This window comes from Aricia agestis, chromosome 9, assembly GCF_905147365.1.
Source record: "Aricia agestis chromosome 9, ilAriAges1.1, whole genome shotgun sequence".
In the NCBI taxonomy this organism is placed as follows: domain Eukaryota; kingdom Metazoa; phylum Arthropoda; class Insecta; order Lepidoptera; family Lycaenidae; genus Aricia; species Aricia agestis.
In genome coordinates, this window is record NC_056414.1 from 9,704,178 (window position 1) to 9,731,260 (window position 27,083).

The 27,083-nt window shown below is 39.3% G+C and overlaps 1 protein-coding gene across 4 annotated transcripts in view; it reads left to right on the forward strand.

Moving 5' to 3' along the window:
- LOC121730778 (protein grainyhead) overlaps positions 1 to 27,083 on the forward strand; it is a 115,043-nt gene that overhangs the window by 48,009 nt on the left and 39,951 nt on the right. For all 4 annotated transcript variants that reach the window (XM_042119970.1, XM_042119971.1, XM_042119972.1 and 1 more), the window contains one exon: positions 20,150 to 20,341. In XM_042119970.1, the coding sequence (XP_041975904.1) occupies positions 20,150 to 20,341 (192 nt within the window). The remainder of the gene's footprint in view (positions 1 to 20,149; positions 20,342 to 27,083) is intronic.

Genomic DNA, 27,083 nt, shown 5'->3' on the forward strand with positions numbered 1-27,083 from the left:
TCTAGAAGTGTCTATCCTTACGCCATCTAGTTAAGATTGTTAAAATTAAAATAAAAAAATGTAAATGAAAATTCCTCATTACAGTTCGATAGCATTTTTATTTTTTTTGATATGCGCCTTCAAAGTTAGATAATCAAGTCGATTTTTTTTTCAATTAAATTTCTTAATATTTGTATACCAATCGATAACTTATGCAATTAAAAGCATCTTTTGTTATGAAACCACTTTCATAAACGCAATATTTGATATACCTGTCGAACAAAGTTGTCTGCCGATGCGTACAAACTACGAAAGAGTGACGTCAGTCTTTCGTAGCACTTTGTATGGAGCGTGTCGGGCAGGTCTATTTTATGAGATGTTTGAAATGTCATATCTTGGTGAATTATTAAGCTATCAGAGTCATTATTTCAGCGATGTTTCTATTTTTTAAGGGTCTTTCAATTACCAATAAGAAAAAAAAATAGTCATCTAGCCTATTGTGGATACATTTTAGGACAGAATAAGTAATAAAGAATATTTATTTAATGTTCTAAAATAATAAATTCACCAACATAAACACGTGAAAAAAATTATCTAAATTCTGATGGGTATCATGTTTTCATATTCTTCTTGGAACTCGTGGTTCTTTTAAGATAAATAATAAAAAAGTAAAAACACCGCTAAAGTATCACACGGCCGGGCAGGTAGATGCCGATGTACCACGAAATACATTAGAATTGTGTTTTCGAATATCAAATATTGGTCGTGCCGGCGGTCGTATGCAAACAGCTAATGTTTATCTCTTTAAAAACGTCGCCGTAGTCGCGACCGCTCGCTTTTTGTTTAGCCAATAATCGAACTCCTATTTACTCCTCATCACAGCTCGTGGAGACAACGGCGAATGTGTCTGCAGGCGGTTTCTCACGAGGTTACCGAACAAACACTGTGCATGGCATTAGAGAGATCTGGACGCCGCAATTGCTCATTGACGTATCGCATTACGTGTCAGATGGACCGGTCCAGATAAAACGCATATTAATGTGTGTCCAAACTTTTCACAATCACCGGGCAGTAATAAATAAAACTTCGAGGAACGGGAGCAATTAATATGGGCGCGGCTCGAGAAAGTGAGACTCGAGCACATAACATATGAATAGTTATTACGTACATGCCTACACTCCCATACAGATAACCATAAAAGCTGATAATATCTAACTTATTTTAACTAACTTTTGCCTCGTTTCGACGCACTCCATTGACCCTGAAGTAAAAATTGATCAGCATCTGCGCAATATCTCGGGCGAGAGGAATCATCCGGATTTAAATAATTCAACATCACAAATCCGATAAAATTATTTTTTTCTATCAAATAAAAGGCTTCTTCGACAATATCTAAACATCAGCTTCAAGGAAATTTTGCCATGCCATAAGAACTTGAGAAGTTACGAACTACTGAGAAGTTTTTCATGGCCAAACTTTTCTATTATTATTATGTTTTGTTTTCGATGGCAGTGTGTTGCTTTTTAATTACAACTCGTAAAGTATCAACATTAAATTAACACTATCGCCGCGGTGATTGGAGCGAAGGACATCGGCCTCGAGAATTTTAGGTTTTATTAACGATTAAAAGTACTCGACTTTCGATTAACGAGTGATCAATACGATCGTTTTAATTATTTTAATAAAAAAACATAATTATCGAGTCGATAAAACGAGCGGACGAGTGAGCGCATACCTGCGCGTTCGTCTCGGTGCCCATTCTGTTAATTAGCGAGATCTCTTTAATATTCTTTATAAAGAGTGTCCAGAAATATAACGACGGGGACGTTCGTCGTATCCTTAAATAGTACAAAGTTTTTGTCCTCTTAGAGTCGGCGCGGGAATCCCACGCACTCCACTTAAGTTTTTCTAGGGAGGGCGCGAGTGCGGCGGGAATGCGGGCCGGGACGGCGCGGACATTTTCGTGGTACGCTCGAATTGCCACGATACTAAAAACGTTTTGCACACGTTTTGCATCACGACTCACGAGCGAACGAAATCACATCGGGCGGCGATAAAATATTCGCACTCGGGGCTCGCGGTCCACAAATCATCGTGATCGCGCCTAGAGTGGGCAGATTTACGAGGTTAGGATGAACTACTGGAAATATGTGCGCGAAGAGTGGGGGCTGATTCATACCCAACGGGCGCGGGCGCACTGGCTACGGGCTACGCGCCGTAGATCATAATCGGACGAGTATTTATTGGTGCTTGAGCTTTCTAATGGCGGCTCTCGACATAGGCGAACGCGTTGGCCAACGCGTCTGCAGACGCGTTGGCCAACGCGTTCGCCCAATGTGTAGAACGGGCGTTCGCGCGTTGGCCAACGTCTAAATACCTACGGCCAACGCGCGAACGCCCGTTCTACACATTGGGCCAACGCGTCTGCAGACGCGTTGGCCAACGCGTTCGCCTATGTCGAGAGCCGCCATATAGCCGTGCTCCCTGCTCGCTCCGCCTGTACTTACGGGTGTCGGCGGGCACGCGAACTCCTGTGCTGTGAATGTTATTCAAATCCTCAAGGTGCGCTTTATATAATGATATATCGCCGCCGAGTGACATATAAATGATACCGTTTCTCATTATTTGTAGCGTCAATAAATAAAAATCAAAATTACGGTCCGTATCCTCCAATATTTCTAGGAATCATTATAATATTTAAAATACTGTCGCTCGCTTAAATTGATGTAATAATGTACTAAAGCCCGAAATTAATTTTGATATTAATAAATAAATACTCGTATCAGTAATAATTTACATTTGTATGCCATTTATATTTTAATGCGTTTGTGATAAATAGGTGGATTCATAACACTCCTTAAACGTTTTACAAAAATAAATAATGTTATTAGTTTCCATCTATCGCATACTCATGATGCATTTTTTTAACTAAATGAGCAAAAACTTCACAATGTTTCTACTGTAAACACCTATTTAGATATCGATACGTACATTTCAAAATGCAAAAATGTATCAATAAATAAAATGAATATGTATACAGCGACGTATAAGGAGTTGTCGGTTTTTATACAAACTCGTAAATTATATAAAGTAACATAACCTTGTGCGAGCGAGTACTGAAGGTTACACTTTCGAACAATTTTGTTTATTTACTCGATATATTATACTCGCTCTTATCCTATTCTGATTTAACTCATTTAAATAAATCACTAATTTAAATTTTACTTGGTATTAGAATATGTTTGTTTATTTTCATTACGTTGGTCACGTTGAAATGATCGATTTGGAAATGTTTAATTTATGTAAATTATTGTTGTTAGATGATCCAATGACCTTATTTATCCGTGATATTAAATCATATTTTCTTTTTACCATTCTCAAGTGCGAATACTTATACTTTGAACGATCTATTTATATTCTATACTACCTGATTAAAGAATGGACACATAAAGTTATAAAAACAGGGAAGACGTTTTATACGTGGGAGAGCCATGCTTCGGCACGAATGGGCCGGCTCGACCGGAGAAATACCACGTTCTCACAGAAATACGGCGTGAAACAGCTTGCGCTATGTTTCGCCGAGTGAGTGAGTTTACCGGAGGCCCAATCCCCTACCCTATTCCCTTCTCTACCCTCCCCTATTCCCTTCCCTTCAAATCCCTACTCTCCCCTATTACCCTATTACCTCTTAAAAGGCCGGCAACGCACCTGCAGCTCTCCTGATGCTGCGAGTGTCCATGGGCGTCGGAAGTTGCTTTCCATCAAGTGACCCGATTGCTCGTTTGCCCCCTTATTTCATAAAAAAAAAGAATATTTTCCTTCTTTAAAAAGGGTAGCCTTTGTTTATGCACGGAAATGTATCTACACTTCCCGCACAAAGTTGTGTATTGCAACTTGCAACTTGTAAAGAATAAAATTGATTGTTGCTAAAACATTTCAACACCGTTTTTGAGATACAAAATACAGAATAGATAAGAAACCTCAGAATGTTATGCGGCAACATTACACTGACCATAATTTAAATTATCGTAAAGTGATATTATCTTAATCGCATATGAAAAGTTGTGCAATGGCTCGGAATGTAAAATTTATGATGATATTCTGTTAACTTTTCTAAATAACTTTCAATCCGAAGCAGCGCGCGCGGGTGGACCACGAAAATGAACCTTATCGTAATCGGTTTAACTCCATCTTGTCCCGACGGTTTTCCAACGGTTTTTTACGACAATTAACGGTATGTGATAAATTTGAGGGCATGCTGCGATAACATGCCATGTTTTCCTAATACATCGAGCTTAATTTACACCTTTGATTTGAATCCGATTAGGCAGAGCTATGCCGCGAAGAGATCGGAATCGGTTCACGAGTAATATTTACAAATTAGTAGAAATATTTCGCGGCCCCTACAATACGACTAATAATATTAACGTTATTAGCGATCACAGCGAGTGTACTTCTGCTTCGACGGTGTAGCTTAACAAACAAATCTTGACACTCGGCTCCGTGACGCTGGCTAATTCGATCAGTCTCGACGAATGCGGTGCGGTGTACGAAAGAGCCGTTAAAAATCATACTCGGATGCACGCCGAGTACCGTAGCGACTCGTGTACTTTGATACATATTAAGGTTTCACAACTGACAAGTTTTCATGTCACGGATTAAATGGTACCTGACACCGAACATTTAAATATTAAAAATTTTGGTACGATTCCGTATCTCCTTCTACCGTTTCGCTCAACATACAAACCAGTTATTTAAATTAAGTAATTCATGCTAATTATATTAAATCTTTTTCCATTTTACGCGTTTAGCTCCACATTTTGGGCTCCGGCACCTTCAGTATAATTTATACTTTTATTCAAAACTGTCATCAAACCTTTATCGCTATTCTCAAAAGATCTGGGTAGGGTCAAGGGCATTAATATTAATGACGAACTCTACATTCATGAAATCAGTGTCACGCGTTTTGAAGGTTTTGAAACAGAACAGTATGCAGACGGCAAAGGAGTTGAATATTCAACGCGAATGTAGCAAGTGTCAAGACGTTCGGGTCGCGGTGCAGGGTAGGTACCTGCCGGCGCTGCGAGCGTGTGAAGTCCGGCGCGGCGCGGCGCGGCAGGGGTTCCGCACAAAGCATATTCAAATGCGCTCCTGGACGCGGCTCGCATGAATGTACATTACCCTATGACCATATTATTTTTAACATGCGAAGATAATAGCTCATCGGGGCGATTCTTAATTTTTTGTCGCTCCTTACGTGCAACCCTTCATTAGGGTCTGCGGCGCTTTAGGGTTTTTGTCCTGCCGGTGTATATCGTCATTAACGAATATTTAGAATTAAATTTTTACCGCAGGCGGATTGTACTAAGTACTAACTATAAATCCGTTTGAGAAGCTCTTTGTGTTGTGAACATTTTGTTAGAAATTAACAGAGAAATTATTACGCGAAATATTACATGTTTATCTATATATTAATACGTGAGCCAAAAACTTTGTATCCCTTTTGACGAAAAATGGGGAAACGTAGGTGATTGAAATTTCGCACAGTTATAGTTTATATGGTGTAGGAGTATTATTTAGAAATTATGCTTTTATCATACATTTTTTTAACAAATAAAACATTACATACACTATAACACACACACTAGGAAATTGACAGATTTTTGAGTGACAAGCCTATACATACGAATTTATACTCTTTTATTTATGGTTGAAGTCTGTTGACAACAAGGTGACAAATTGAAAATGGATTATAGTTTTTTTTAATTGAATCTTAGATATTATTAGACAATGCTTACACGGCCAGTCTGAGGTCAGCTGAGTCCCAGAGACAAGAATTGAAAAATATATGATAAAGTTCTAATGTCTTTGAACTAAGGTTTTAGTTACCGAATTTCGACCATTGGGCGATCTCTAGTTAATTTAATTTGGAAAATATGAAAAAAAGTAGTAAATATCTAAAGCAGTAGGCTGTGATGACATTAGTCGTCGCATGATCACGACCATCCAAGACGAACTTCTACCAGCCATCTCCCACATTATAAATTACTCCCTTATTTCCTCAGAATTCCCAAATCTATGGCGAAAAGCATTTGTACGCCCACTTCCAAAAATCCCCAATCCAACTGATCCTTCACATTTTCGTCCTATCTCCATTCTTCCCTTCCTATCAAAGGTTCTCGAAGCTTGTGTCCATAAGCAGCTGTCCGGGTTTGTGTTCAGAAATAATTTGCTTTCCCCACTTCAATCGGGATTCAGGCCTGGACATAGCACAACCTCTGCTCTGTTAAAAGTAACAGGTGATATAAGAGCTGGTTTTGAGAACTCTTTGATTACCATATTAGTGCTGGTAGACTTCTCTAACGCATTTAATCATGTCAATCATGACATCCTACTGGCAGCACTCTCTGGACTTCCGATTTCGTCTGAAGTACTTACTTGGATTTCCTCCTATCTTCGTGGTCGTCAGCAGTCGGTACGTACGGAGAGCGCATCGTCCGAGTGGTGCAATCTCGACGCTGGCGTTCCACAAGGCGGTATTTTATCTCCCCTACTTTTCTGTATTTTCATAAATCTACTCACTAAAAGACTTCATATTGCGTATCATCTATATGCGGACGACCTACAACTCTATATCCAGGCAGGATTAGATCAGTTATCAGCAGCCATCGCAGAATTAAACGAGGTTTTAAAGGCAATAAAAGACTGGTGTGATAACTTTGGATTATCAGTAAATCCCGCAAAATGCCAGGCAATGGTGTTGGGTAGTTCAAGATGCTTGTGTAAAGTGGACACAGGCGCTCTTCCACCTGTTATCTACAATGGTTCTGTAATTGCTTTTAGTACAAGCGTAAAAGATCTTGGTTTACATATCGATTCCTCTCTGACTTGGCAATCCCATGTTTCTAATGTGTCCAGCAAAGTCACTAACATACTACGATCCTTCTACCGGCTCAAAAATTTCCTTCCCACTCCGGTCAAGACCTTGCTGGTCCAGTCCCTTATCTTTCCTATAATTGACTATGGTGACGTGTGCTGTTTAGATCTTAATGCCGACAAACTCGATAAACTCGACCGATTGTTTAATAATTGCCTCCGATTCATATTCAACCTTAGAAAATACGACCATGTTTCTTCGTATCGCTCCAAGCTACACTGGTTACCAGTACGTCAGCGCCGCTCTGTGCGGGCACTGTGTGTGCTATATTCACTGCTGCATCATCCCCATACTCCCGAATATCTCGCCCCTCACTTTCAATACCGTTGCAGTAGGCACGATAAAAACCTTCGATCCACTTCAAATCAGCTTTTAAGTTGCCCTTCCCACAAGTCAAGTTCCGTCCACTCTTCTTTTAATATCCAGGCTATTCTCCTCTGGAACGCTCTTCCTCCGGAAATCAGGATGTCAAAAACCAGAGACACTTTTAAGCGCAGGGTACGTGAGTTTTACTTGAAACAGTTGGCAGACTCTTAGTTTTCATAATTTATGGCATAAATTAATATTTATAATTTTTTTAGCATCATCATTGATCAACTATATATTATTATTATTATATACCTATTATATAATATATTATATTGTATGGTTATTGGTTTTATTTATATATAATTTTATGTGTGATAATATGTATATTATAAGTAAGTATAGTATCATATTATACAATAAGTATATATTTTATAAGTATAATATATATTTATTATTTTTTTTCTGTCTTTTATCCTTTTTTTTTCCTTTCCTTTCAATTCGACTGGCACCTATACAACTTTGTCCTTGTATCGCCCAAAGGTTGACTGGTAGATAATGCCATAAGGCATTAAGTCCACCTTTGTATATATGTGCATAAAGTTTTTAAAATAAATAAATAAATAAAATAAATAATAAAAAAATAAGAATATTCATGATATAGGTCCTCATTTACTGCTTAGGTTCAACACCTACTTGTGCTCGTAATGAAAGCTCGCGCTGCTGAAAATTCTCAAAGACTCTACCTTTTAAGACACAGGGTTTAAACCCACAGCGATTAAATGCTACTTATTTACTATATATACTAGCAACCTAGGCATGTTTTGTGTTAAAAAGTAGTTACAACAAAAAAATATTCAATGGAAGCCACACAAGCCACGAACTCGTCCGAGGTATAATTCAGTTACATGAAACGCTGTGGTGCTCAACTATTTTTATGGGCGCGTAACTCGACGTTGGCTATTATGTGTTTACAGTAATAGTAATAATTAATTACGTCCGTCGTCCGACAGCGTCCGGGCTAATGCTTATGACACGGTACCCTATAATCTGGGCATCGGCGTTTACCACTGCACGCGGCTATTGTACCGCGCACCACCGCTAGCCCGCTGAGACCTGTAATTTTGCGGTTATTAACCATATATGAGGAGAAATAAGACTTCGCAGCCGCCATGCATCTTTAAGTATCATTTTCAAACTAGGCACGGTAACGATGGTTAGGTATAAAGGTAAGGGGGGACTAAGTAGTAGGCTAAGACTAAGTAGTAGCTTTGGAATAAGAAAAATAATGATTAAGTACTGTTATCACTTTCGTAGCATCTCCATCGTGGGTATCGCAGACACACATCACAAAATATTTTCAATTGTTATGCGGCAGCCGGGACGCGCAGCTTGAGGATTGATGGGTTAAGGACTAAATTGATACTGGGCCTATTACCTATAAAATTACCTTAATTACTGTCATAAGATTTGAATATTTTAATAATATGTTCCACTGTCTACAGAACTTTTACTAGAAATAAATCTAACGACGATGATGCTACAGATGTGAGATGAATAAAGAATGAGTCATCTCGGCGGGCTAAGATAATTTCACACGGTTTCACGTATTGACCATGTGTGATCTCCCTATTAATTGAAGGTAATATTTGCAACCCTTTGGCATTGTACGCACCCCAGCGCTCGGTCTGTGTCCACAAGCGTCGTCCCTGCGGGTCGGAGCGGCTAGGCGGCGAGGTGAGCCCATTGTCTCGCAGCCTCCGAGGTCCCCGCCGTGAATTTGCGCTCGCCTGTCATAACAGAAACAATTTATGCATTGTGAATCAATACAACGATTCCATCCGCTCCCCCCTCATTGTTTCTAGGCGTTGAAACCGTTCGACGTATTGGGATGTTACAAAACACAGCTTTGTATCAGTTTTTGTTGCTGCCGACTGCCGAGGTACGCGTATAAGGATATAATTTATATAATAACTATTAAACGTGTGGTGCTTTAAAAATTATTTTACTCTCAATACCGTAATTTCATAATTCAAGCGTTTAAATGCATAGCTGTCCGTGAGCGTTTAAAAAACGGAGACTCGCCGGCCGGAGCGGCCATTACGGCCTTTAAAATAACATCGTACGTTTAAGTTAATGACGGACACACCGACAAAATGCACTTATAATTGCAAATACAAAGAATTTCGTGAAAAGTTATCAGTACTCGCATGCGGCGCGCGCTCCCACGCCGGAAAAACAGAATTAAGAGGATACCACAGCAGCTAGAGAAATGAAAAAAAAGTACGTGTAATATCTATAGCTGTCTCCCTTACCTCAAGCCTATACCGCAGAACGCGATAGAGACAACTGCAGAAAATCCAGAAAATCAACGATTCGTTGTCCCCTGATTCCTTCTCCAAAACTTAACCGATTTAAGTACTTTTTTCATTAAAGATTAAAAAAAGGCTTGAGCTGTGTTCCTATGTTTTGCTTTTTTTGTATAATCTATCCAAATCTGTTTTCTGGACGTTTGAACACAGTGGAAAATCTGGCCATTTTTTTGGGTTTTTGAACGTTTATATCTTATTTAATAATTAAATTATGAAAAAAAAGAAAACATAGGGACATTGTATTAGTGGCCGTAGATATTCAGGAAAAAAATTATAACTCTACTAGCATTATCCAGGGAGGAAACAGGGGACAGCGTTTGTATGGAAAAAATGGCGGTGTGGAATCCTCTTAACCCGCGATTATTGTTATTATCAAATGCGTTTTATGAATGAATGTTAAAAAATACCAAAAAAAGAAATATACTTTGATAGACCGCTTAAGCATTTAAATTAAGGCCATTAATGTAAAAAAATAAACAAATAAAGAAGATTGTTTCATTTTAATTATAAGAATGGAGTGATTGAATAAGTTATAAAAGTGTAAATGATAATTTTCTTCAGCAAGTACGACTTTACAAGCGACCTATTATTATTTGAATTAGAATAATGAGAACTTATTATAGGCATCGAGTTAATGAAAAAGTTGAATTACTTTTAGATCGATTTCCAGCGAGTAGATTAGTATTCTCGTCGTCTCGAGTAGCTCAGTCGTCGTATAAGTGAATCGGTTTTGCGCTCCTATCCTGTGGTTAGTAGACCATAATTGACTTCAAATATTTGCATAATTGAGCGCACTAAGTGTCTGTATCTACATAAAATTACATATTTTTCACGAGTTCTCTACATTTTATGGTTATGGAATCGCTCCCGAGATGCTCCCGTATCATTAACGAGCAACATAAACCATGGGTTTTAATTAGGGAGTACACAGATTACAGTATCGATGTATCTCACTGGTGAAGCGTATATTTTGTGCGCTTGCAAAACAATCGAAGTGTGATTTAAATCCACCGCATGACATTTTGTACAATACAAATTTTATCAACATAAAATTACCATAATAATATTGCTCGCTCCTACTGCCAGCAAGTTTCGAAATGATTTGAAGTAAAAGGCACAAATTAGCTTAAATACTTTATAATTTTTACCACGTCGTGTAGTTATTATTAGCTACTTTACATTACAACTGAAGTTTTGATTTAAAGTGAAAAAAACTGTACAAAATTAAATTAGATGGTTTCAATGTGTCAATTTTGCTAAATATTAAGGGACACTATAGTATTATCACTTTATTTTCTGACACCTTTACAAATTAGAACCTCCAAGATCATATTAGATATTTTGTGTCTATCCTTAAGTATACAATATACATTTCTATGTAGAGCATGAATATTTGCAGTGAGATAAAGTTAAATGAATATTTATATAGGGCAGAATTGAGATGTAAATGAATGTACAGATCCATTAACGGACATCGATCTATATTTAAGTAAACTAACACGCGAAGATAATTTTATTCGTATTCAATTATTTTAGCCGCATTATTATTCTGCAAGCGGATCGGCTATCTTAATTTCTGTCCGACGTCAACCGCCAACATCAAGCAAATTGATACATTATCGTCACTGCAAAGTACTAGCCTTAATTGTTTCACACCTGTGCAAAAGCATGACAAAAACAATTTATATATAACTTTAACACAACAATTTTTATCTAACTTTGTGTTTAAACATTATGTTGTAATATGTAGGTAACTAGACGATTTTCATTATCTTCAGAAATCCTTAAATTTTCCAAAATATAAATTGTTTTGTCTGCATAGAATCATATAGCACTTTTGTCCATTTTCATTTAAGTCGGTTTAAGTGTTTAAGCGCAAAGCTATGTAAATATGTAACAGAAATACAAACAGATATACGGATTTATAATATATGAGTACGACTGGCACTGAGTAGATATTATTGCCAACAAGAATCTTCTCTAGTAAGATTGCTGACTAAACTACAGTAGCGAGTTACTGAGTGTGTCCCATAATTTTGCACTTGATGTCTTACAAGAAATTACACTGTTTCCCGATAACTGGTACTCGTTAGGTCATATTTAAACGAGCAATGACCCAAAGCAGATAGGCGGTTCGCCTTGAAACGTCAGCTAAAAGAAAAAATATCCCATGATACATCTATCATACATCTCTCGAGTGTTTGCAAGTTATCGTATAAAAAATGTGTAATATGCTTAGTATTTTAAACATTATTAGTTAAAAGCTCAAAATAATTTTTAAATCAAATTAAAGGCATTCATTACATTGATTTCTTATTAGAATAATGATTGTAGATACTGTTTGTGTTTTTAATCTCTAGTTATGATAAGCAATCAGAAAAAAATAAAAAATATGTAAGAATGTTGAAGTGTATAAGTTTATTGTATAAAATCCATACTAATATTATAAATGCGAAAGTATGTACTCTCTGTCTGTCTGTTACCTCTTCACGCCGAAACCGCTGAACCGATCGGGAAACATAACATATCTGTTCGAGATTAAGAACGAATCGACAACCTATAAGATTGATTTATTAGATACCTAAATAAGCAGTCCGATTTGCATATAGATAGCCGGACAGGACGCGCAACAGTTTACTCTATCGCGACTAAATCGAGAACATATTTCCAAGACGGAGAGCTCGTCTCGATATTGATGAAATGTAATAAAGGGTATAATCGTTCAATCTTCGTGCTACTCGGTAATTACGAAGGCCCTCGCTTAGCAAAAACGTTCCTGCACCGCGTAAAATTAAATTTTATCTCATTGTTCTGTGATAAACCCATTGTATTCAAATGGATACGAATTACGGTAAATGTGTTCTGTTTCTATATATGTATTTTGGTGTTCATTTTGTGTAGAGACTCGTGGACTCTATTGTAGAGTACGTATATTTTATACGACAAATACAATCATATTATAAGAACGACGAACATTCACTACGTCGGATGATCCACAACAGTCCGACAAAATCTGTCTCAACATTTATCTCTTTGTTTGACTTCTACTTACAATTTACTATCGTTGTGGGTAGGAGGTACTTTACGACCTAGGTCTATATATTTACTTTATTTTTAGTTGCAACATACAATTTATCAGTCGCGATAGATATTATTCTAGTTTCGCCGATACCACTTATCTTTAAATCTTGCCTAAGTCTAATTTATAAGATAGCAATTCGTCTAGGCGGTTACGCGGCGGCGGCGTCGGGTGAGGCTGCGGAGTTATTCAGGCTGGTCGTAAATAACCGACCTCCGCAATTAGTAGGCGCCGATTTGGCGCATTATAACTTTAATTTTGTGTCCATGTGCCAGCCGCCGTGTGGCCGGCCAGTAGCGCGGGCACGTTGTCGGCGGCGCGCGATCTATGTAATTGCCGATCCACCGCGATAACATTCTCATTTGTAATTGAGATTTTGACACAAATACTTAGTGTGATTTTGTACATATCTAAATTATTTTAAGTTGTATGTAAACGCTTCAACATTGCGCATACACATTTCGAGTTCTTTTGCTTTCAAAATGTTGTTTTCGCGACAACCACGCCATCTATACTGCGATAATATATATTTTCGATTACTGGGCTATATAAAGAGGCTTCTAGCGCCATCTGGTGGCGAGCAGCGACGAAGTGAATCATCCTCCGAACCGCTTCAAATTCCCGTCGTTTAATTGAATTTATAATGTGACAGGACTCGCTCGTTGACAAATTACTCGGCTCGCGAAAGGTTTATCCCGCTGGGCCGCATCCGAGTAACTAATTCTTATTCTCCTTTTAATTTATGTAGTATTTATAAAGCCAGGAATAAACAACTCACCCATCAAAGTGAAACTTTATTAATAAACAAGTAAATTACGCGGATTCGCAAAATGTCACATTAATCTATCCATCGGGCGATACTATCGCGCGTATCCGATACCGGCGGGGACTTCGTCGCATTACGGCAGACGAATAAATTGTTAATTGCGAGATATCCGTCAGTATCTCCCGCAGTATGTAAATAGGCGTCAGATGTAATTAAAAACTTATCTCGTGCCTCCTCCCCGTCGCCGAGCCGGTGGCTTCTGATTGCCTCGGAAAATGATTGACGTGATATTTTAACTGCGACACGATAATGAAAACGTTCCCGCAAGTTAATTCCTACCTTAATGTTGACAATTACTATTTGCAAAGGGATAATTGATCGCGTTCTCACAATTGTCAGCGCGGTGACGAGTCGCCGGCAGTTTTGTTGCATTGTGGCGAGCATCCCGAGGCGCCGCACTCCGCGTGTTACCCGTGTAAATAAATTCCTCAACTCTGTTTCGTTCCTTTTTCTTCGTGTCCTATAAATTATCTTAATACGACAAGTATTTATTAAGCTATGCTTATTTTCTCGTTAAAACCGTCGCAGTATTTAAACTTTTTGTCGCGCCGGTCACTCGTAGTTCTATCGGCTATCGCGGGCGAGTTTTGATAGACTGGAGTACGCTAAATAATTCCGCTGCTATCCTCAGTCCGATCGTAAATCGGCGACTAAATTACTGCGTTCGGTCGATAACACGGGCGACTATCTGAAATTCTTCGGTAAACAAAGCGGACCACAGCTGGACGCATTAAATCACTTTTGCTTTATTTCCGTGGGTAGTGTCGCCGATGTTTCGGGCGTACCTAATAGCCTCGCGAGTTAATTATAGTCGCGGAGTCGAATATAATCGGCAATAAATAACGTCGTATAGATACCTGTCAGGCGCAACCTGTTTCAATTTGCACCGCGGCGAGCGACGGCCGCGGACTCTACATTGTGCTCCCTGCTCCGCCACTGCCACTCGCTCCTAATTTATATCTTCATGCTTCATTTTTACTAAAATCTGACGTCTTTCTTACTGTCTTAGGTTTCTTGGCAAAAAAACTTTTGTAGTAAAAAATACGTGTGACCTCATTGAGTCCTAACATGTGAAAACTGACTATATTTAATACGTAGGGGAATAGGTTAGTAGTAAATAGTGAGAAATGCGTGTGTAAGTACAATATTTTATCATAAGTTAATTTTATAATGCGAGTATCTTTTATTGGTAGGTTAAAAGTACCCAGATAAACCCTTATAAACCTTTAATTATCGTTATAAATTATTGTAAATTCACTATAAACACGATAAATAGAAGTAGACTGCAGAAATAGCGGTAAACTTAATTTATCTATCATTTGTCACTTAGTCTTATGCTCAACTATCGCCTATCGGCTCCGATTTTAGAAGTATGAAATATATCTTCAGTTAAAATATGTTCTGAATAAGAGAAATAGACCACACACGTAAATTTAAATTAGATAAAGCGAGGCCGTAATAAATTGTAATAAACGCTTTTATAAGTAAATAAGTTGCACCGCGGGCGATCGAGCTTTCGAAGCTTTTAACTCTCACGTAAACATATGAAACACCTGAGCTTTGAATGCTGTTAGAAACTAATCTAAATTAAATTAATAACTCCTATTACTAGCAGGAAAGCAGTTCAAGCAATCTATGTTTATTAAAAAATAATTATATTATTAATATTGCAAAGATGTTACACGAACACGTCAATTCTTAACAATATAAAGACTTATAAAGGACATAAAAATTTTGATTGAATAATAAAAATATTTTAACGATAGTATTTCAACCGTTTTCAAAATTCTATTCAGTGGCCAAGCGAAAACCATTGTTAAAATTTTTGTGGCCGAGTCGAGGAAGCGCGTTTATCAGTTCATTGAAGATGTATAATAAGTTTATTCAACGTTTATGAAGTCATTCAAATCCGGCGATGGCTCGTCAAATGCTCGTTCGTGTCACTCAACGGTCAGACGACATCGACGCGACGAGGGACCGCACTATAATGAAATTATTGTGGCCTTTTTAAACTTAAAATTTTATAAAAGACCGTCAATACGACGTAATCGAATCAATACGGGACAGAGTTTCGACGTTGAAGTTAAGTATAATCTGTAATTTATTACAAATTGAAATACGCATACATTTGTAATCGAAAACTTCTCTATTCAGTTACAAAAGAATAATAAAGTCTCTATACACCCATATTATATAGGCTAAGAAATAGCTAACTTTCCTTTTTTACGCTACAGGAAAAAACCAATAGGCGAGCTAATGTTATCGCCCGTAGATACAAAGAAAGGAGACTGATTTATTTAGTGGGCACGCTGCGTTTCCATCGTTAATCTGCGTGGGCGCATATTTCTGAGAAACATTTCTTGCGCGTACATAACGCTGCCGAGAAAACAGAAGTAATAATGTTAGCTATACTTATACGGCGGTAACTCCGTAAATGATTCATCGCATATGCGCGCCTCGGCCGCCCGCAAAAAGAGGTTTGTCGAAAATGCTGCTCGTATGGTGCGCGATGCTCACCGCGCCTCGCCGTACTCTGTACTCATCCCTTATTTATTTCTTCTGCTATAAAGAATGTACATTTTTTGTAGGCCCATAATAGCGTGCGTTCTGCGCGCTCGACGCTCGGCGCTCGCGATCCGGGACGACGAATTTTTTAATTGACAAAACGACGAGTCATTTGATTTTTATTTTCAATGAGCCGACGCAAAACATTTCGTAACGCCAGCGACGACCATTACAATAAACGATAAATCATAAGCTAATAGAATCATTATTTGTTGTGCAATTGATTAGTCAGCTAATTGATATTTATGTAACTTATTAAAAATTGTTTGTTTGAATAATTAAAACTTCAGTACGGAGGTGAGATAAGTACTTATCCATTTTAGTACTGAATGACTGTACTGACTAACGGAGTAGGCTGGAACTTAAGTTGAAAATTACTTCAGAGACATGTAACATTTTATGTCACGGCTTAATGATTCATTAGCGGGATCGACGTTTCTCTTATCACATTGATAAACCTGGCGTGGTCCAGTGCCGCTCCTACACTTTCCCCGCGGCCGGCCCTAGGCGGCGGCGGCGCGGCGGCTCATTACACGCGTGATTAAATATATCGTTGCGAGGAAGCGATAGCACTAAATAATAACGAAGTTCAACATTTGTCACCGGAGGTCGTGTCTATTAATCGGGACGTTTAATTATTTCGCTTATCAGATTTCGGTAGTATACATTTAAATGCAGTTATATTTTAATTAAACGACTACTAATGAAGCTATCCGGCGGGCGAGGCGGCGGGCGGCGCGGGGCGGGCGGGGACGCACGCAACCCTCTCTCCGCGGCCGACGTGCGTGCGCTCCGTTACGACACCTACACCGAATTTTTCCACATGCCCGAGCAGCGAGAGCCGAGATAAGCGAGCGACGCCAACGTGTTATTTATTAACGAACTGAATGATCGATAGCCGATCGCGACACCGGACGTCGGCTCGGACGAGCCTTTCGAAACCGTCACTTCGCCGCAGCCGATGTATTCCCGACTGCACATAGCTCTAGCGACGTTTATTTATGTTATTCGTGTACTGTTAAGAAACGACAACAGAATGTGCTCGGCGTGGTTCATGTCTAGGAGGATTTTCTGTGTAAGCACATCATTCAATATCTAGATATTGAATGATGTGCTTACACGTTGAGAAAGAAAATCCTCCTAACTTGAAACAAGAATAAAGTTTTTTGTCGGTAGGAGCTATTAGCTGCTGAGGTAGCTTTGTAGGTAACAAATAATTTAAGGTCGTAAGCCGTAAACATAAATCACGTTATTGAGTAAACACATATTTTTTAAGAACCAACCTAATATAATACATCACACACATTAAAAAATAATAAACAATCGATCCATTGTATGTCGTTTCACTTTGTTATCAATGTATTATACAATCGGTGATGTCGAAGTCGTGACGTCTGAGAAACTTCGCGATTAATGACTGTATCGAATGCTTTGTTTGCGCTAGACTCCTTCAACCCTTTGCGAGTCATCCGTTCCGCTCCAGCTTACGTCACGTCGCGACTCGCGAACAGCTGTGTTCTACACTTTCTAATCGACCTTTTAAGTAGACTATTTAAATAATCCATTCGAGTAATCGAGTATTAATCTTAATTTGTGATCTGTGTGTTTTAAAATTGAGCAACATTTTTGTATGTTGGCCCAATTATTACTCACCGAAATAATGTATTTCATAAAACCTCGACCAGAAGACAGCAAACATATCAAACCCGACATAAACGAGGCACCTCGATTTACAAACGCACGGACTTTAAATCGTGTCGTTTGATTGACGTTAACTGAAAATTCGATCTCATTATTTTGTAGGCTTAAAAGGACATAATCTTACATCGAAACATTAAATTCTCGCGTCAATCACTTTAAAACCGACATTAAAGAATTGATTTTAAGCGGGCGTAATTACCGCAAGGCCGAGTGTGAATATGACATCGGTAAAAAACGACGTGGAAAGTATACGTCACATACCTCGCGACCGGATTAGCGCCCGCGCCGGCCGCCCCGCGCCCGATAGTTTGACGTAACGCTGAAGCGGAGCTCCGATCGGAAATTCGAGGTTCAGGTTCGCAGCTGCGGCAGGTTAGACCAGTCCCGAGACCTCACAAGGACCCCGGTAAACCTGTTAGATTCGTTGCACGATTTTTACGTGCACGGCTACCGGAATCTCATTCACGTGGAGCCGCGCCGATACCAGTTAACTTGTCAAATGACTCACCTCGGTTAAATGCCAGCAGCTAGATTTTCCAGTTTTCTGATCTAATTCGCATATTGTGTTCTCGCACGGCCGACGCCCGCCGGTGACGTCTAAGTAGCCGAAGTCGATTCGTTATGTAATTATTAGCATAGGTATTAGGTTCGAACGTTCGTTTTGTAAATAAATACGTTGTTAATTATTGTTAACGCAGAAGTAGGAGTGACTCATAGGACAGTATTAATAAACTTCATATAAATCACGTCGACTGTCACACATTTGTTGTAACTTGTAGTTACTTTGTGATTACTTTGTTGCATTTAAATATTTCGAAGAATGGGGGTTGTTTTTATATTTGTTACAAACTTTGATATTCGCCTTTACCAAAAACCACTAACAAAAACCATTTTTGTTGTAACTAAGTTGTGATAAGTAAAAGCTGCGCTTTCATTTGTTTTTTTGTGGATGTAAATTATTAATTCGTAAGTTTCATTCTTTGTAGCCTTCAAATTATTACATTTGCAGGCTCGTGATAAATATAGAAATACGTCATACCTGGTAGGTATTAGATCGATTTGGATTATGTTACAAATTGTGTCACAATTCACGAGCAACTCGCCAACTGTGAATTTGGAATATTTATTGCGTAGGAAATTTACATTACCCTAGTTTATGGTCTTTACTGGACTGCATAGTGTGTAGAGGCGTCGATAGGGAACATAAATTCAATATGTATTACAATATTATAATTGACTATGAATATTTAACGTCACTTTATCTCACACAGCAGTACAAACGCACGGAGCAAAATACTACGGAATGCGGCAAACACAATCGCAATAGAACCGTAAGGCCTTTCACTCGGGGAACCAGTAACCACCAAAACAAACTACCAATACCGATCTATACCGAGATATCAGCGAACCATCAGGAACAGGAATCAGGTAGAACTACGATCCGGTCAAACTCGTCCGACGCGTGCTTCCAACATTTTTTTTATTTATTCGTCTGCATCGTCAGATACCGCTGGGCGTGACGTCAGACGACCTAAACTGGTTGGCGAGGGAACAGGGATTTGCCTCGTATCCTTCCGGTTCTGCGAGCGGTTCGGACCTGTTCTACATTCTGGTTGCACACCGACCCGACCCGTGTGACGTACGAGAACCCGCGCAAATATTCGCGTAGTATAGACAAACCACCGCGGGAGAATTCCACAGGTGGAGCCGCGAGTTCGCGCTCGCTAAATCGAAAACCGAACAGACGCGCGCTGATTCATGCCCATCGAGTAAGTGTTACAATGTGACGATTACTGTGGATGCCGACAAAGGTCAGCATCTTGGAAACGGTCACGCCTAATAACTGGTTCGTATGCAGGCCACTCGTAAAACTACAGGCTCGGAATACCAGTATTTTACGTGATGCTCGCTTCATTGATACGACATACACTCAATGGAAATCGCTCGAAGGTTTCTTGCGATCGTTAGATCGGAGCTGCGTCTAGACCGCCACATTATACGATCAACTTCGAGCAGCTCGCGACGATCAATTATTGTCAATCGCGATATTATATTTCATACAAAGTTAATTGAGCTCAATTTACATATTAATTTAGATAAATATTCAGTCAGGTTCATAACGTCAATTATTATTGTTTACCAATTAATTATTTTATGAGTAGGTAGACCAACAGCTACTAATTGAGCCCGGGGCCTACTACAGACTTATAATAATAAAACTTACGTGTAGACAGTAGAACTAGACTTATAATGCATATTTTGTGTCTCTTAGAGCTTTCTATATTACATAAGGTATAATATTATAGAATTTCAAAACCACATGTCCTGATATTTATGTTTGAAATTAGAATATGTTTTGCAATGATAATTTTCACTTGTTCTAGGAGACGCAAGGAAGTGATGGAGGTGAGCGCGGAGTGCTGGCGCGCCTACTCGGCGGGCGGTGAGCACCCCCTGAGCGTGGCCGCGTCCGCCATGCTCGGCGTCACCGACGACCACCAGCAGTCCGTCACCGAGTACTACAAGCTGCCCCCCCTGGCCCAGGACACCCTCACCCTGCACAAGGAAGTCTGGCCGTGAGTCACATTTATATGAAAATATTTTATCGAGTTTCAATCGGAATTATTATTTTATGCAAATATGATGTTGAATTTGCAATTTTATTTCTCTCAGTAAAATGTAATATAGTCAGAGTCCAATGTTACGAATACTAACTCGAGATGTAAATTTAAGTTGTAATAATTAAGTGCTTTTCAATTTTCATGGCTATAAATATAATTACCTAACTGAGTAGATGATCTTTACCATAATGTCGCTTTGAGTAAATTGATACTGCACGTAGCGTAACTTCCTCTAAAATATTTATCACCTACGGCTCAGTATAAGTTAAATTATGTAAATATCAGAGTTTACATTAACATAATTAGCGTGCATATTAATGCGGCCGTAAACTTTAACATAAAAACGTGTATACTATAAAATATGTATTTGTCAAAACCGAACATGGCTAAGTTATTTTTATTTCGAAGACTAGCTTTTGCCCGTGGCTTCGCTCGCGTGGAATTCGAAAATCGTGTACAATACGAATATTCTTGCAAATCTGATTTAGAAACATGATGTTTTTCCAAGATCAAAAGTAGCCTATGTTACTCTCCATCCTTTCAACTAAGTCGATGCCAAAAATCAAGTCAATTGGTTGCTTCGTTAGGCTGCGAAGAAAGGACAAACAAACAAAATACACTTTCGCATTTATAATATTAGTATGGATAGCTGTTTCCCGCGACTTCGTAGGCGTTAGCATAGTATACGGAAATGGATAATTCTCTCCTTGAGGGTGAGAATGGGGGTGTTTGGGGCAGCGCAGATGCTAAGTTTGAATAAGGCATATATATCTGCAAAAACCGTATTCAAATCGGATCAGTGGTTTTCGTGTTAAAGAAAAAAGTTTTATACAAAATCTTGCCCCCTCTTTTGTCCCCTTAGAGGGGTGAGGGGAAAAATTTTATACACCAGATATGAAGTTGGAAGAAGACAAATCTGCGAAAACCATATTCAAATCGGATCAGTAGTTTTCATGTTAAAAAAAAGTTTGATACAATATCTGACCCTCTCTTCGGCCCTCTTAAAGGAGTGGGGGAAAAATTTTATACATCAGATGTTAAATTGGAAAATACAGTTAATAATATGTAGTTAGTCCATTGAAGAAAAAAGTTTGATACAAAATTTGACCCCCTCTTTGGTCCCCTTAGAGGGGTGAGGGGGGAAAAATTTATACACCAGATGTTAAGTTGGAAGAAGATAAATATATCTGTGAAAACCGTATTCAAATCCGATCAGTAGTTTTCGTGTTAAAGAAAAAAGTTTGGTACAAAATCTTACCCCTTCTTTTGACCCCTTAGAAAGGTGGGGGGAAAAATTTTTGAACACCAGATTGAGTACAGAATTGTCATTTCTACAGTTTTATTATATGTATACATGTATTTCGGCGCATAAATAAAACCAGCCTCACCGATATCGACAGGTACCTACGAATGTGTAAAAAATCAATATCGGTATCGGAAAATCGATTATCGATTCTCACGGCCGTACGTCATCGAAATGCGTTCGTGTACGAGGACGATTAACATGATAATCGCCGAGATCGAGGTGCAGGGAATGCGCAATGAATTCGCGTAAAATTTATATGTAAACTATGATAATATCCTTTTGATGCGAACACGGAGCTCGCAACAGTCGCGGTGTGTACGAGAGTCTCACGGCCGAGTACACAGAGACAGAGGCCGCGTGGCTTCCGCCCCAAGGAAAGGTGTAAGAATAACAAATAATAAAAATGGTAATGTTCCACTCAATAAATCATAGGCGCTCATTTGAATACGTATGGCGGGATTATCGAGACGAGAGTTCGCAACTGCGATCGCCGACTTATCCCCTTCGCGCTACTCGTATATATATCATTTAAATATTAGCATACTTTTTGCATTTTGATTGCAAAAATCGTTACAAGATTTTATCGTGATCTCAGATAGAGAATCTTTTTCCTTTTTTGGAGTACCCGAACCCGAGGCGCATTCGTTAAAAAGCTCTATAAATTTTTTATAGTTGGAATAAAATGCGACGAAAACGTATCGGACTGACAACACAAAACTTTATAATGAAGGATGGCAATTCCCATAGAAACGTGACCCCGATCAAATTATGCTCGCTCTTTGAGACCCGTTGTTAACAGCATCTTTTGAATGGCGACACAAAAATGAGCAAACGCCGCGTCACATTCTAAATGCAGAGAGATGCATAACGTTAACTTAACACTACTTTATCCTTTTATGAACATTTTATTATACCACATGAGGCATAAACACTTTTGTTAATATTATAAACTCCGGTGTTTATTGGAAGGTACGAGTTTTATGAGCTCCGTTGCGGACCTAAATGAACTTTATTTCGCACAAACGTGACGTTTCTGATATTATTAAAATGAAATCTTCTCCCCGACTTTTTATGTTAAGTTTCTGGAGACCGGTGAATAAACGTTGATTACGTAGTATGAAAAGATGGTATCGGGTCGGCGGATATCGATTTGAATGTCGGCTAGTGTTATTGTTCGGCGAGACAGTTTCTCGTCGTGTCATCGCGCGACGTTCGCGGGAGGGCCGGCTAGGCCGCATATCAATACAAACAGTGACAATAGACGGATGTGGCTGGAAGCGGCTCACATTGACAAGGACGCCCAGGACTTGTCCCGCATTGTTGGCACGCGGCCCACGCGCCGCCGATTCTCATTCATACATTCAAAATCATAACGAATGTTTAATCTCGCCCGCACCCATGCGCGAGCGCTGTCGCTGCGTTTGTATGCTAATCCGATATGTAGTTCGGTGCCAGTGCGTCGTCAGTTTCGGCCCGTCGTATTCGTCGTCTAAATCGCTCATAATATTTGAATTGAATGCCCGATAGATGTAGAAATTAACTAGTTCGGCCCGTGCATTATGTCGCGTCGTAGGCGGCGGCGTTTCGTAAGCGAGTCGCGGTGCGCGGGCGCTCAGAGTACGCAGTATCCAGCCGCAATCGTGGAAACCGCGGGTATAAACTATTGAGTGAAAACGCCGGCCATAACCATTAATAGCTGTCGGTGGCCGTCGAGCGCCGGCATTAAGATTAGCATAGAAACGCGCATCGGGATGACTCTAGGAGGGCCTCGACCTCTCGACCCTGTCAATGTCCACACTTACGGCTAACGGGAAAATCGCTTCTATCCGAGTACCCGATGCAAATTCTTAATTGTAGAATTATACTGAGTTGCGAATACGACGGACCGCTCACCTAGCGATTCAAACGTCCTAGTTCTAAAATATTCTTAAGTAACCTACCTTTTTAACGTTTGCCCATAAAAGTTGACTTTGTTCGCTTTTCATTTTAAAATAGAATAACAAACCGTCGCATGTAATTAAAATTTTAGTACATAAAAAAATTAGTCATACATCGCGCGGTTTCATACGTAAAAAGTCGGGAGAACCGTGTGACCCATTTAGCGCCGGAACCGGTTTCCTCTTGAAGATGTCAGCATTGTTAGGAACATAACAGTTAATGCCATACAAGCGGACCCCAGCACATCCGACCCCCGGATAATGCGTAAAAAGATAGCGATAGCGTTACATTCAGTGGTCACTTCCATACGAATTCGGGGCTTGACCATTCTTCGCGACCGGCCGTTCTCAACGGCGATTCTATTGACGACCATTCGCGAATTATTACCAAGCAGCTGCGCCTATAATTAGATCCAAGCGAGTCACTGTCAAATATCAAATTAAAAGATCTATCATAAAAAAAATTCTCACAATCTCGTCTCAAAAAAACTAGTGTCATGAATATTAAACGGATAAAACTCAAAAATTTTTCAGAATAAAGACAAAAATTTTAAATAATGAAATCTTTAAAAAGTCGAATACAAAATTAATTACTTTCGACTCGTATATAAATGGCCGATTTGAGATAAAGTTGCATATAAATTTGGTCGAGACAATCGCGTACAGCATTATACAAATATACATGTTTACGAACTTTATGCCGCCAATAAATATCTTCAATTAGATTTTTAATAACGCATCGGTTCCGTGAGAAAAGTGGTAATAAACCTACATTCGGCGGATTGATATATTCGAGTAGCGAGTAGCTCGGATTACGTTATATCCGCCGCAGCGCCTTCGTCTGCTTATCGCGATAGATGCCGATCTGTTCGTCAGCGACGTAAACTGTCGCCGCCTCAGATGCCATTGCGATACGCTTTTTTTTAATGAAATAATGGGGCAAACGAGCAAACGGGTCACCTGATGGAAAGGAACTTCCGTCGCCCATGGACACTCGCAGCATCAGAAGAGCTGCAAGTGCGTTGCCGGCCTTTTAAGAGGGAATAGAGTAATAGGGGAGGGTGGGAATGGGAAGTGAATAGGGGAGGGTAGGGAAGGGGATTGGGCCTCCGGTAAACTCACTCACTCGGCGAAACACAGCGCAAGCGCTGTTTCACGCCGGTTTTCTGTGAGAACTTGGTATTTCTCCGTTCGAGCCGGCCCATTCGTGCCGAAGCATGGCTCTCCCACGTGTAAAGAAAACGCTGCTTAACTATAACCGTAAGGGAGTAAGGTGTCATTATTTTTTATTGATATTATCTCTGCAAGAGTTTATACGCTTAAAACCCCCGGGTACCAACTACTTCACGGGAGTATTATCGTATTAATTTTTAATGTTTCTCTTCGTGTTGCCCAGTATAGGTATATAGGTTTAGTAGTATCCGATAGATAGCAGTATGCAATCAACGATTCCTCGACGCAGGGAAATAAAATAGCCGACGTTATTGCACAGATATGCTTATGAAATTATTGTACTTTGCAACTATGTTCCAACAAACGAAGGACGGCCATATTTTAACGGTAAAGGATAGCATTACTAACAGACTCACTTAATAATAATTGCGAAATGTACTTTGCGGGATACGGTTATAAAGTCAGTTAAATCTCAATCAATATCTCTGAGCTAGTAATAAAAATATTTTTATTAAAACGATACACTCACTCCGACGTTCCATAGACGTTGTTGATAAAATTATCTTCGTAACATTAGCTTTTGAATAAATTTTCACTAAATAATTATACAGCATAGCACACAGGTGCACAGAATGTTCTTTCGACAAGATGTAATAGAAATTGGAGTATATCTATGCGCAGTTTATTGCAAGGGTCGTCACCCTAAACACGGCTTTGTCGATACCTCGTCACGCGTGAAAGGGTGTTAAGTAAACATTGCAAATAATTATAAAGGCGACTGCAACCGTAGGTACGTTCGTAGATAAATTACGTATTTGCATGCCAAAAGTAGCACAGATGGGATTCGATCTGATCTTACCTTTTTAATGCCTATGTCATGCAAATTTCAAGAACATGACACCTATATCAGATTATAGAGTTTGGGAAAGTTTTTGCACACTGCTGATATTATTATTTTATAATACCAACATTGTAATCGTCAGCAACTTGGAAATTTTTGAAACACATTTTGGAATTATAGGACTGATGCAGTAGGTAGCAAAACTGAAGAAATAAGAAGCTTAAAAATATACGCGTCGATTAATGGAACTTCTCTGATTTTTTATCGGTTAAAAATAGCCAAACATTTAACTATATTTTATACGTGGGAGAGCCATGCTTCGGCACGAATGGGCCGGCTCGACCTGATAAATACCACGTTCTCACAGAAAACCGGCGTGAAACAGCGCTTGCGCTGTGTTTCGCCGAGTGAGTGAGTTTACCGGAGGCCCAATCCCCTACCCTATTCCCTTTCCTACCCTCCCCTATTCCCTTCCCTACCCTCCCCTATTACCCTATTCCCTCTTAAAAGGCCGGCAACGCACATGCAGCTCTTCTGATGCTGCGAGTGTCCATGGGCGACGGAAGTTGCTTTCCATCAGGTTACCCGTTTGCTCGTTTGCCCCCTTATTTAATAAAAAAATTATATATCTCGTTAAGATTTAGTGTAGTAAAAGCTATCGACCTTAAATATGTATATCATAATAACTGTAGATCGAAGCTATTGAGATTTATGTAGCCCAGTTAGCAGCGCCCGCGGCGGCGGGACTCAGCTGTCTTCACTCTGTTCGAGGTTATTCTACCTCGAATATTATATGAAAACGATTCTTACGTCGTCGCCATAGAGTTCTCTCGGAGGTGAATTAACTGTGAAGTATCTGTATGTTCTGCTCGTCGCCGAGCGCGCACAATGACGCACAACAAACACGCTATTGTGCGCGAGAGTATGAATACTATCTAACGCCGCGAGCTGTTCGCGGATTAATGTAAACCTCATTTGCATTCGTCGATTACAACAATAAATATTGGGCTTCTGGCTCTTACTTTCCGTTATAGTCAAAGAAAAAATGTTTGTGAAGATTCTCTTTATCTAGCGATGAAACTATACTTACCTAAATGTCGTTACATCTTACATCCCAACAACTTTAGAATAGCTTAATAATCTAATTCATTTTCTCAACTATAACCTGGAAAATAAAGTAAAGAGTTAAAAATGTGTTACCTATCTTACCTACACCAGAATATATAATTCAACGGCCTGGAATTTTAAAGTGTCGTGTTTAATCTGTATTTATGATAATGAGAATCACAAATTTGGGCACCGCGAGCAAAAATAAGCTGCACCTTGTGTTTTATTTAGATTTCGATTCGATGTCTTAAAAAAATGATCCGACGATTCGATATGCGCGAAATTTAACACGGGCTACTTTTTACAATTAATGCTTACAAATCGGCGCGGTGC